The 9,090-nt window shown below is 37.8% G+C and overlaps 2 protein-coding genes across 8 annotated transcripts in view; one reads left to right on the plus strand and one right to left on the minus strand.

The window, feature by feature from the left end:
• Window positions 1–1,907, plus strand: part of LOC119785060 (disheveled-associated activator of morphogenesis 1-like) — a 76,188-nt gene extending 74,281 nt beyond the window's left edge. For 4 of the 6 annotated variants that reach the window (XM_038287450.1, XM_038287448.1, XM_038287449.1 and 1 more), the window contains one exon: window positions 641–853. In XM_038287450.1, coding sequence (XP_038143378.1) covers window positions 641–853 — 213 coding nt within the window. Of the gene's footprint in view, window positions 1–640 lie in introns of all 6 variants that reach the window. The other 2 variants (XM_038287453.1, XM_038287452.1) reach the window with 1 other exon arrangement.
• A 120-nt stretch (window positions 1,908–2,027) lies between these two features.
• On the minus strand, window positions 2,028–5,105 carry LOC119785061 (trans-L-3-hydroxyproline dehydratase). 2 transcript variants are annotated; one of them, XM_038287455.1, is made up of 6 exons: window positions 4,953–5,105; window positions 4,609–4,859; window positions 4,362–4,531; window positions 4,087–4,209; window positions 2,989–3,126; window positions 2,028–2,313 (listed from the first exon to the last, which is right to left on the minus strand). In XM_038287455.1, the coding sequence occupies exons 1-6, from the start codon at window positions 5,084–5,086 to the stop codon at window positions 2,188–2,190; spliced, it is 942 nt and encodes a 313-aa protein (XP_038143383.1). In that variant the 5' UTR covers window positions 5,087–5,105; the 3' UTR covers window positions 2,028–2,187. The 2 variants fall into 2 exon arrangements, with proteins under 2 accessions (XP_038143383.1, XP_038143382.1); XM_038287454.1 differs by having other exon boundaries at window positions 4,609–5,105.
• Window positions 5,106–9,090: the final 3,985 nt, after the last annotated feature.

Here is a 9,090-nt window from a genome sequence, read left to right on the forward strand (position 1 = left end):
AATGAATTTAAATGCAAATTAAGGCCTTCATTTAAAAAATAATTTAATGATTTTTAATGACCCACGGAAAACCCTAGTTTATCTTGTGGGTCTTGTTCTTTGGCAAACTGGTGACACGTCTCAGAAACTTTATCTAAGCACGCTTGCTTGAACTTATCTTGTAAGTCTGCATTTTATTTATTTATTTATTTTTTTTTTAAATGAGTCCAAAGCACTCTCTCAGTTTGTGTAAATCAGCCATTCCTCTTCAATTAAACGCTGTTAAACAAACCTTTTTGTGCTTAGTAATGAAACCAGCTTCAGTGAAAAATAACTGAAAATAAAACTGTTAGTAAAGCTTAGCCCTGTCAGCTGATGTATTTACATATATATGAACTTAAGAAATAATCCACGGTAAATTTTAACTTATGCTTACTTAAAATCTTAAAAAAAAAAAAAAAACCTTGAACAATGCAGATATCAGATGACTCTTTAAAAGTTCTAAATACACTGGATGCTTGCTGATGAACCAATTGTGCAGAACTTCCAGCTTAACAGGTTTTTTATATTTTTCTGTTTCTAATTTTGAAGCAGTTTAATTAAAATGAATAAGTTTGCAAAAATGCATCTCTATAAATCCACTATGTTTCTGTGTTATCAGCTGAAAGAACAAAGGGAGAAAGAGCGCAAGGCCCGGAAAGCCAAAGCAAATGGTGAGGACGACGGCGGCGAGTTTGATGACCTTGTGTCTGCGCTGCGATCAGGCGAGGTCTTCGACAAGGATCTGTCCAAGATGAAACGCAACCGCAAGCGGATCAACCTCCAGAACACGGACCCTAGCAGAGAGCGGCCGGTCACCAAGCTCAACATCTAACCGTCCATCTCTCTCTGCATTGCTTTCTCTCGGGGTCAAACCGACCTGCACATTCCTCTGCCCATTCATTCACCACCACCCAGGAAGGCATTAATTTATCATGACCGCGTCGCAGAGCCATGCACCACACAACACGTTCAGATACTGTCTGTTTTTCCTTATTCTGTTATTGAGAAATGAGAGGGTGCAGAAACCAAATGCCAATGAAGTGTGAGCAAACCAGTTCAGTTTGTTCGGACGAAGCTGGAGAAGAGCCTCCCTCCAGGTGTGGGAAATGCTCGTGGTTGTTTGATAGCATCCCTTCTGTGCTGCTTTTTTTACATCAGAATCTATGCACAAACTAAGATGTGCAGCTTTTAGTCTCCTTTAGAGCCGGGTGCGTTATCCAAAAAAGAAAAAAAAGAGAGGCCATTTTGTACAGACTGGTTTCATCAATCGAAAGGAGGCCAGGTTCAGGTACCAGAGGTGTCCCACAGAGACTCGCTGACTGTAACACTGGGACCGATGCGATTTAAACTAACAGAGAAGCAGGGATTTTTCTATTCAAACTGATGGGGAGCATTTATTATGTCATGTGTATGTTTCATTTGAACATTCTCCTGCTAAGAGCTGGCCTTGACTCTGTTGGTTTTATTTGTTTGGTGGGGTACTTTCACAACCTGAAGCCTCTCAAAGTGTGTGAAAACTCATACATAGACCACATATATCCAAATATAAGGGTGTGTGCCTTGCACATGCATATAGACGTATATAATTCTTACGCTAGATGCCATTTTAAGAACAGAATACAATTCTTGCAATATATTTCCTCACCACTGAAGAGAGTCACCCTCCTCCCCTCCAATGTCTTTATTTGAACAAATTAAATATGTTTTCAGCACACTGGCTGGATTTCCACTGCATTAAAAAACCCATGTATAAGTTACTTTTTATTTGTATTTCTGCTTTGTGAATCCATCCCATGTCAAAAAATCCCTGCTCAACTTTTATAATTTAAATACTGCCTTCCATTTGATCAGATATTAATAATTATTATAATAAATGGGAGAAATTACGTTTGAGTTATGTCTTGAACTTTGTTTAAATCATAAATATCCGACCTGGGGCTCCACCTAGTGGTCAGTTATAGTTGCAACACTACATAAAGCATGTTGATGAATGAAGACACACTGTCTCAGTTTTCCAGTTAAATTGTTATTGTTATTTTAGTCATGAGTTTCCTTTATTAAATCTCAGGGGAAAAAACGTCACAAGATTTCAAATAACATCTTGCAGTGGTACAAGCACTTCATATCTGTCGTATCCTAGAGTCATCAACCTGCTTAAAGTGACTCTCACTGTAGCAGAAACCCCTGGGCCAGCTTGTCCTCCGGCTCTTGCACAAAGCGGGAAACTCCGGTGTAAAAAGCTCGGCCAGCGACTTCCACCACAACTGCCCTGAAGTCTCCGCAGGTGGTCTCCTGAGGAGGAATGGAAACATCGTTCACTTCGTATGGATAGGATAAGGTCTGTGGGGAGTCACAGTTTGCTCAATTTAAGAGCCAGAACTGAAGGTTTTTCCTGCTCATGTGGAGAACTATCTTACTTTAAATAAAAAATACCAATAAATCAGAATGATGCTCAACTTAAAAACCTGTTTTTCTAAATATTTTTCCAAACTGTATCTCAATGTCAAGTTTAAGGCATAAAATTTTTATTTCCTTTCAATTAAACCTAATCTTTATCAGCCCCCCAGAAGAAGTAAAAATGGAAGAAAAAAACAACTTAACACAATACTCATGGCTCGTTTAATAATCTGTTCTCTAGATTATGGTTTGACTGTTAGAAAAAATAAAAGATAAAATCTGGAAACATGTCCTCTCAAATTGATTAGGAGCCCAAAGCTAAATGCATACTGATGACATTAAAAAATATATATATTTTAAAATCTATTTATCTTGTTCCCACTTCAGTTATGAAGTAATTGGCTCAGTTAAAATTCTAGCAAAAAATGTATTTATGGTTTTGACTTCACAAAGTGTAAAATCCTTCTAGGGATATGAACACTTTTGTGTTGAATTGCATGGTGAGTATTTATTTCAGCCATTAGATGGAAAAACAAATAAATCCATGTAATCAGTGAAGATTTCTCCTGCCTCAACAGCTTTTCCTGTAAACTGTGATCCGGTGGCTCCGCTCTGAAACGTCCTGGTCTGGTTCAGCTGGATGAGACCTTTGTGATATTGAAGAGCCACTCGAGCTGTAACACCTGAGCCGGTGGGGCTCCGGTCCACCTGCAGGAGACACAGTTAAATTGATATATTATTTGCCAATATGTCTCTGGGAATAGATGTCCCAGAGCTAGATGTTAGCCCAGCAACTTAGCTTTTACAAGCAAATGGAGACCATATATGGAAATCTGAAAATAGAAATAGGGGATAAGAACTAAGGGGTTAGAAAAAGGGACAGGAATGAGTGCATAAAAAGAGAGAAAATAAAACTGTAAATAGAGAAACACAGAAGATATAAAGTAGCTCCTAGACGTCTGCTTCCAAACCTGCATGAGGCGAGAGGGACAGAAAACGGAGAACATCACAGAAAAAAAAATAAGGCAACAGACAACCAAAGTAAACCTCAACAAAAAGCTTCAAGAGCAGTGTGCATCCTTATATATCCGTGTGTGTGAAGTCAAAAACTTATGGTGATTACATATTATACAGGTTGGTGTATATATATATCTGTAGCTGCAGCTTAGTATTAGTGTGTATCCGTGAACACCTGGAACCAAACTCCTGTGGTATGTATGCATGAGCATGCTTGTGTTTAAAGGATTTACAAAGCTGCTTCAGAAGGAAAGTGTACTTAATAGCAGGTGTGGGTGGCCCCAGACCCACCCTACAGGGCCACGGATTAATAAAGATGCAAACCTGGCCCCAGATACCCAAAGGCACCTCAGATCATTTGGACACAAGGAGGGAAGTCATAGGCAGCCAGTCAGGGCCAGGGTGGACCCGCTGAGAGTCCCCAGTGTCCAGGGGCTCACCACCCCACAGCAGGGACCTCACAGGGCCAGGAGGCCCAGGCCCGGCCCCGCAGCGAGCAGGAATTTCACTTTTATTTTTGAAATAAATGTCTGCTTTAAGACCAAATTGGAATTATAATTTGTTATTATTTAGACGCCCCTGCCGAAGCGAGGCTTAAAATATGAAATCTGTAAAAACCAGAGTAAGACAGATGGATGTGCAACAACATACCTGAGCTTCGGCGAACACACAGATGTTAGCAGTGGGTTCAGGGGAGAATTTATCAAGTCCATCTGTGAGGATGGTCCCATAAAGGAAAGCCAGATCGTCACTGATTGGATGGTGCAGCTTCACCTGCAGAGACCAACAGGATTAAGGAGAGGCATGTTTACAGACGGGTAATGGGGGGAAGCTTGTATATATGTGCACCTAGAGAGAAAACTCTGATTTCATTAACATCATGATGAGAATCGTTTCTATTCCTTTACAAAAAAAGGGTTTCCTACCTGGGATTTAACAGCTCTTGTAACTGCCGTCGCTGCGTCTACAAGATCCCGAGTCCTGGACTGCTTCACATCCAGGCCAAACCTCTGCGCCTCAACAAAGGCGTAAAAAGCTCCCCCATAGCTGATGTCCACCATCACCTCACCAAACCCCTCCACCTTCACCATCACATCTGGTGTAGAGTCATTCATTCAGAACTTCAAACCACCTGACTATAACTTGTGTGGAAATAAAAATAAGACCTCCCACCTGTAGCGAAGGCAAATGCTGGCACACTCAGAAACCTCACTGCTCCCGTTTTACCTGCAGAGTACTCCACAAAAGCCTTGACCAGCCCACAGGGGCAGTGTATGTTCACCTGCGTCTCTGGGGACTGAGGCTCCTTCACCAGCTTATAGTCCACGGCAAAGCGGCCCAGGGCGATGACGGCGTGCCCACACATCGTGCTGTAGCCCTCGTTATGCATGAACAGCACACCCAGGTCTGCCTCGGGCAGCTCACTGTCCACAATCAGAGCTCCGTACATGTCATAATGACCCCGGGGCTCGTACATCAGCACCTTCCTGAGCTGGTCAAGGTGCTCCAAGACATACCTACGCTTCGAGAGCACACTGTCTCCCCTGACTTCAGGGTAGCCGGCCACAATAATACGGAGAGGTTCTCCTCCTGTGTGCATGTCGACCACAGAGAGCTCCACTCCCTGATGTGGAGGAAGCAGCAGCTCCATCGCACATCTGCCCAAAGAAATGAAAAACACACATTGATTTTTACCATAACTTTGCTCCAATTAGTGGAGCCTGATTAAAGTTTAATGCAACACCTTTCCCCTCATGACAGAAAGCAATACATGAAATCACTAAATTAGTAAAAATAGACTTTTTATGAAAGCTTTAAAACTATTAATAAAAAGAATGGCCTCAGACAGAGGGAATAACAAATGGCACACCAACTGCGCTATGCAACAAGGTGGTGGCTGCATCATGCAAGGGGATGGCATTCCTTCAACAGAGAAAAGAAAACTGGTGACAGTTTAAAACAATGGTAAATGCTGATCACTTTAGTGATGGCAAAGACTAGAGACTGAAGCGAGAAACAAGGTTTAAGGATTTAGAATAAGTCATTAGAGGCAATCTGCAGCTGGTCTGACTGAGCAGAGTGTTTAAGGGAGACTCTAAATGTACAATCTGTCATATGATAAAGACTTAAAGCTGGAAGTGAAGCAAAATGTGAGTCTAAGGACACACTTTTAGCACTATTATTTATACGAGAAAGTAGATTAAAAGTAAAACAACATCTAATCCCCTTAATGATGTGAATAAATACACTGTGACCAAAATAATAATAATAAACTTTATTGTCATTTCATTGTCACCCTCGGGGAGCATGTTCATGTTAATGTCTAAACAAGGCAGAAAAAAAACAATAAGATGAGGACTTTGAAACAGGGATTATGCTTTTAATGATTTGGAAAAAAAGCGTGAATGATGTTTCGCTTCTTGAAAAGCTGCGAAGCAACTAAATCATGGCAAATACTTTAAGGTGAACAGCTTTAAAGTTGTAGTAGCGACACTGAAGCAGCGATACTTCCCTCAACAGAATGTCAAAAAGAAGAAAAGGCTATTTAAAAAATAAAAAAAGGATTTCTGGTCAAAGTCAAACTTTTGAAAAACTGAATCAATGTTTTAAGGGATTTTCCAAATGTTTTGTTTTACCTGATCGGATCGGAGTCAACGAGAAAAAAGTTGAAATTTGGCGCCACCTGTTGGTCTGGAGGACCAAATGAGGCACCCCGCTAGTTTAGACTTCTTCTTCTTAGACTATGTGAATTGCCGCCATCAAGTGGACGGAGATGTAATTCAGAAAAGAATAAAATAAAATTTCCTACTAAATCCTCTCATCCAATGTTGTGTCTTTTAAATAAAATATAGATACGTTCTTTAACTATATAATGTGATTGCTAGTTTAGACACTAACAAATAGTGATTAAAACAGAAGTTATTACCCAATGTGTAATACATTAGATTACCATTAGAAAATAAAATAAATCAAAATATCAGTGGCATATTTCTTTCCCCATAAATCATATAAATAAAAACATCTGTCATAAATGATAAATATCTCCTAATTGGTGTTTAGGTACTTTGTGTGTTGTTGCTATACACTTGCTTAACCGACTTATTAACAAAACCTTTGTAAAACTTAAATATTGTTGCTTGTCCTGTTTTTTAGTAGGGAGCTGTAATTGATCAATAATCTGTTGCTACTGCAAATGAATGTTAATAATCCCTCTGTGAAATTAGCCTCTGTAAACTAGATCTCATTAAGGTTTTTGGATCCACAACAATATGTTGTGGAAATCCTCTAACAGTGAACAGTTGATGAAAACGGGAATTCCACCAAAAAATAAATAAATAATTCTGAAGGAGAATGTCTGAGCATCAGCTCTTAGCCTTAAGATAAAACAAACTCAGGTTATACAGCAGGATAATGGTCTAAACCACAGTTCTGCAAGCTTTAATTTCCAAAATATATGACTTTTTAATTAAACAAACAAAAAAAATATTATTTTTGTTTAATAACTGACATAGGAACTCTCTTGCCATCTTAAAAAAAACAACAGTTTATTTATATGTTTATCTTTTAAATTATGATAAAACTCTACAAAAAAATAGCTCTAAAACCATATTTCTGGTTCCTTTAATGTCATTCTGCTGTGAAAATCTGATTGAAATATTCTTTATAAAAATCTCTAAAGCTTCCAAGACTAGTATTTGTTATTACAGTACATTAAAGGGTTCTTTATATTAATTTCAACCAATATAATAATAATATATACAATCCATATCCTAACTTTTCTATATAATCTGTATATAGTTTTTCATATTTACTTATCTAATAGCCTCTCGCAATTACTCTGTTTTTATATATACTATATATATAGTAAATACATATATAGTCTTTGTACACATGTAAATAAATATTCATATCCTGTATAGCACTTCTGGATAGATGCAAACTAAATTTTGTTGCTTTGTATATTAGATGGACCGTATTAGATGATCCAAAGAGCATGCTGCTCTGCAGCCGCAGGTTGCAGACTCCTGGTATCAAACCTCAGGATCCACTTCTAAATGGCTCAAAAAGTCTTAAACTTAAGTTTTATTGAGCTGCTGTAGAATGACTTTAAATGAGGCATATGTGAATAAAAACCCTCCTGTATAACAAAAGTGAAGTAACATTTCTTTGCATAAATTGGTTGAACGACCAAGAACAACTTATAACAAATGCTGGATTTTACTGGTTGTCAACTGGGATAAACAATCAGTTAATAGTATCAGTATACAATGTCTTTTTTTTTTAAAAGGACAGGTTGGATTAGGTTTCTTTCTCCACTTCAGAAAATAAATTCCCATAAAAACCTGTTTTGTATACAAGCTTAGATCAACTTTGTATAATTGAAACCATATCTTAACCAAAAGAGGGAATATTTTTTAACACCTTTACACTTTTTATGATACTTTCTAAATAACTTGTGGAATGAAGCTACTATTCCTGTTTAGAAAAAAAAGCACCCACACTGAAATAAATAATGCAACTTTTTTGGCATTTACTTACGGTAATCATATTAAATTACTTTAAAACAATTCCATAAAAGTAACTAAATATAATTAAGTAAATGCCAAAAGCGGTTGCATTATTTTTTTTCTGTGTAAATCTTCATGTCAACCTCTGGAGCAAATATCCTTATGACCTTTCAACTCTTACTTTTCTCACTACCTGCAGCAGCGAGCTGTGCTACAGCACTGAATCAATTAATGTTATACACAATATAAACATGAACAGTGGGTGAAGATTATGTTTTTAGTTAAATATTTATCTCATTCCTCTTATGTGCAAAATACTTTTATTGTTATACAATTAAAAACATTTTGAAATGTTGTGAGCAGAAAAAAGTTACTTTTTTTTTTTTTTCATGATGGTTGGATTATTTTAGTGCAGTGTACACACACCTTAACCAAACCTCAATGTAATTGCCAAAATAACTGCTTTCAAATGTGACCTCTATTGAGACTGGTTTGGAAAGCTTATCACATACAGTACAGGCAGAATTTGATATGAGAGAACTTCTGCACCATATGTAGTTTCCTGAGGTTTAGGAGCTGCTGATTATTAAGAAATAACAAAGTTTGACAGACTAAATACTCAAAGCAAGCCAGATATTAAGATAATGTCCAAAATATGTCATCCAGATGCTGTCTTCAGCTTTATTATAATTCTATTGAATATGATTCAGATATTGAATACAACTTTTAAAACGAATAAAACAGTTGTCATCTGAAGTTATTCTAAAGATAAAACTGGCCTGATGTATTTCACACCATGCAACATCATTTCATATTTCCATGCCAAGATTAAAAAAAAGGAGGATAATGAATAACTCCTGAGGCCTAAACAGCTGAAATATCCCAGACTGGTGTGTTAACAGGTTTTAGCTGCTCCAAATTGTTTCTAACCTTTATGAGACAAAGATGTGCTACATAAGAGACCAAACAACAGATGGTGAGCAGGAATCTGTTTTCATTATTCATTTTACAGCTGACAGGTTCCCTCAGATGCATGCGAGGTCGCTAAATATATCTAACAGAGAGCAGATGTACCAAATCGGCCGGCATGCTGACATCATCACAGCTCACACGAACTTAATTGCTAGTCACGTATAATTACAATTCC

The sequence above is a fragment of the Cyprinodon tularosa genome, unplaced genomic scaffold (assembly GCF_016077235.1).
Source record: "Cyprinodon tularosa strain WSP-4 unplaced genomic scaffold, ASM1607723v1 ctg24, whole genome shotgun sequence".
Classification (NCBI taxonomy): domain Eukaryota; kingdom Metazoa; phylum Chordata; class Actinopteri; order Cyprinodontiformes; family Cyprinodontidae; genus Cyprinodon; species Cyprinodon tularosa.

What these genes read in the sequence shown, in the direction of transcription:
- LOC119785061 (XM_038287454.1), bottom strand. Translation starts at nt 5,086, where the DNA reads ATGGAGCTGCTGCTTCCTCCACATCAGGGAGTGGAGCTCTCTGTGGTC. An exon ending in CAAGAGCTGTTAAATCCCAG is followed by an intron (nt 4,210 to 4,361) that starts GTAGGAAACCCT and finishes TGGTCTCTGCAG; the next exon opens with GTGAAGCTGCACCATCCAAT. An exon ending in GTGTGTTCGCCGAAGCTCAG is followed by an intron (nt 3,127 to 4,086) that starts GTATGTTGTTGC and finishes TGTCTCCTGCAG; the next exon opens with GTGGACCGGAGCCCCACCGG.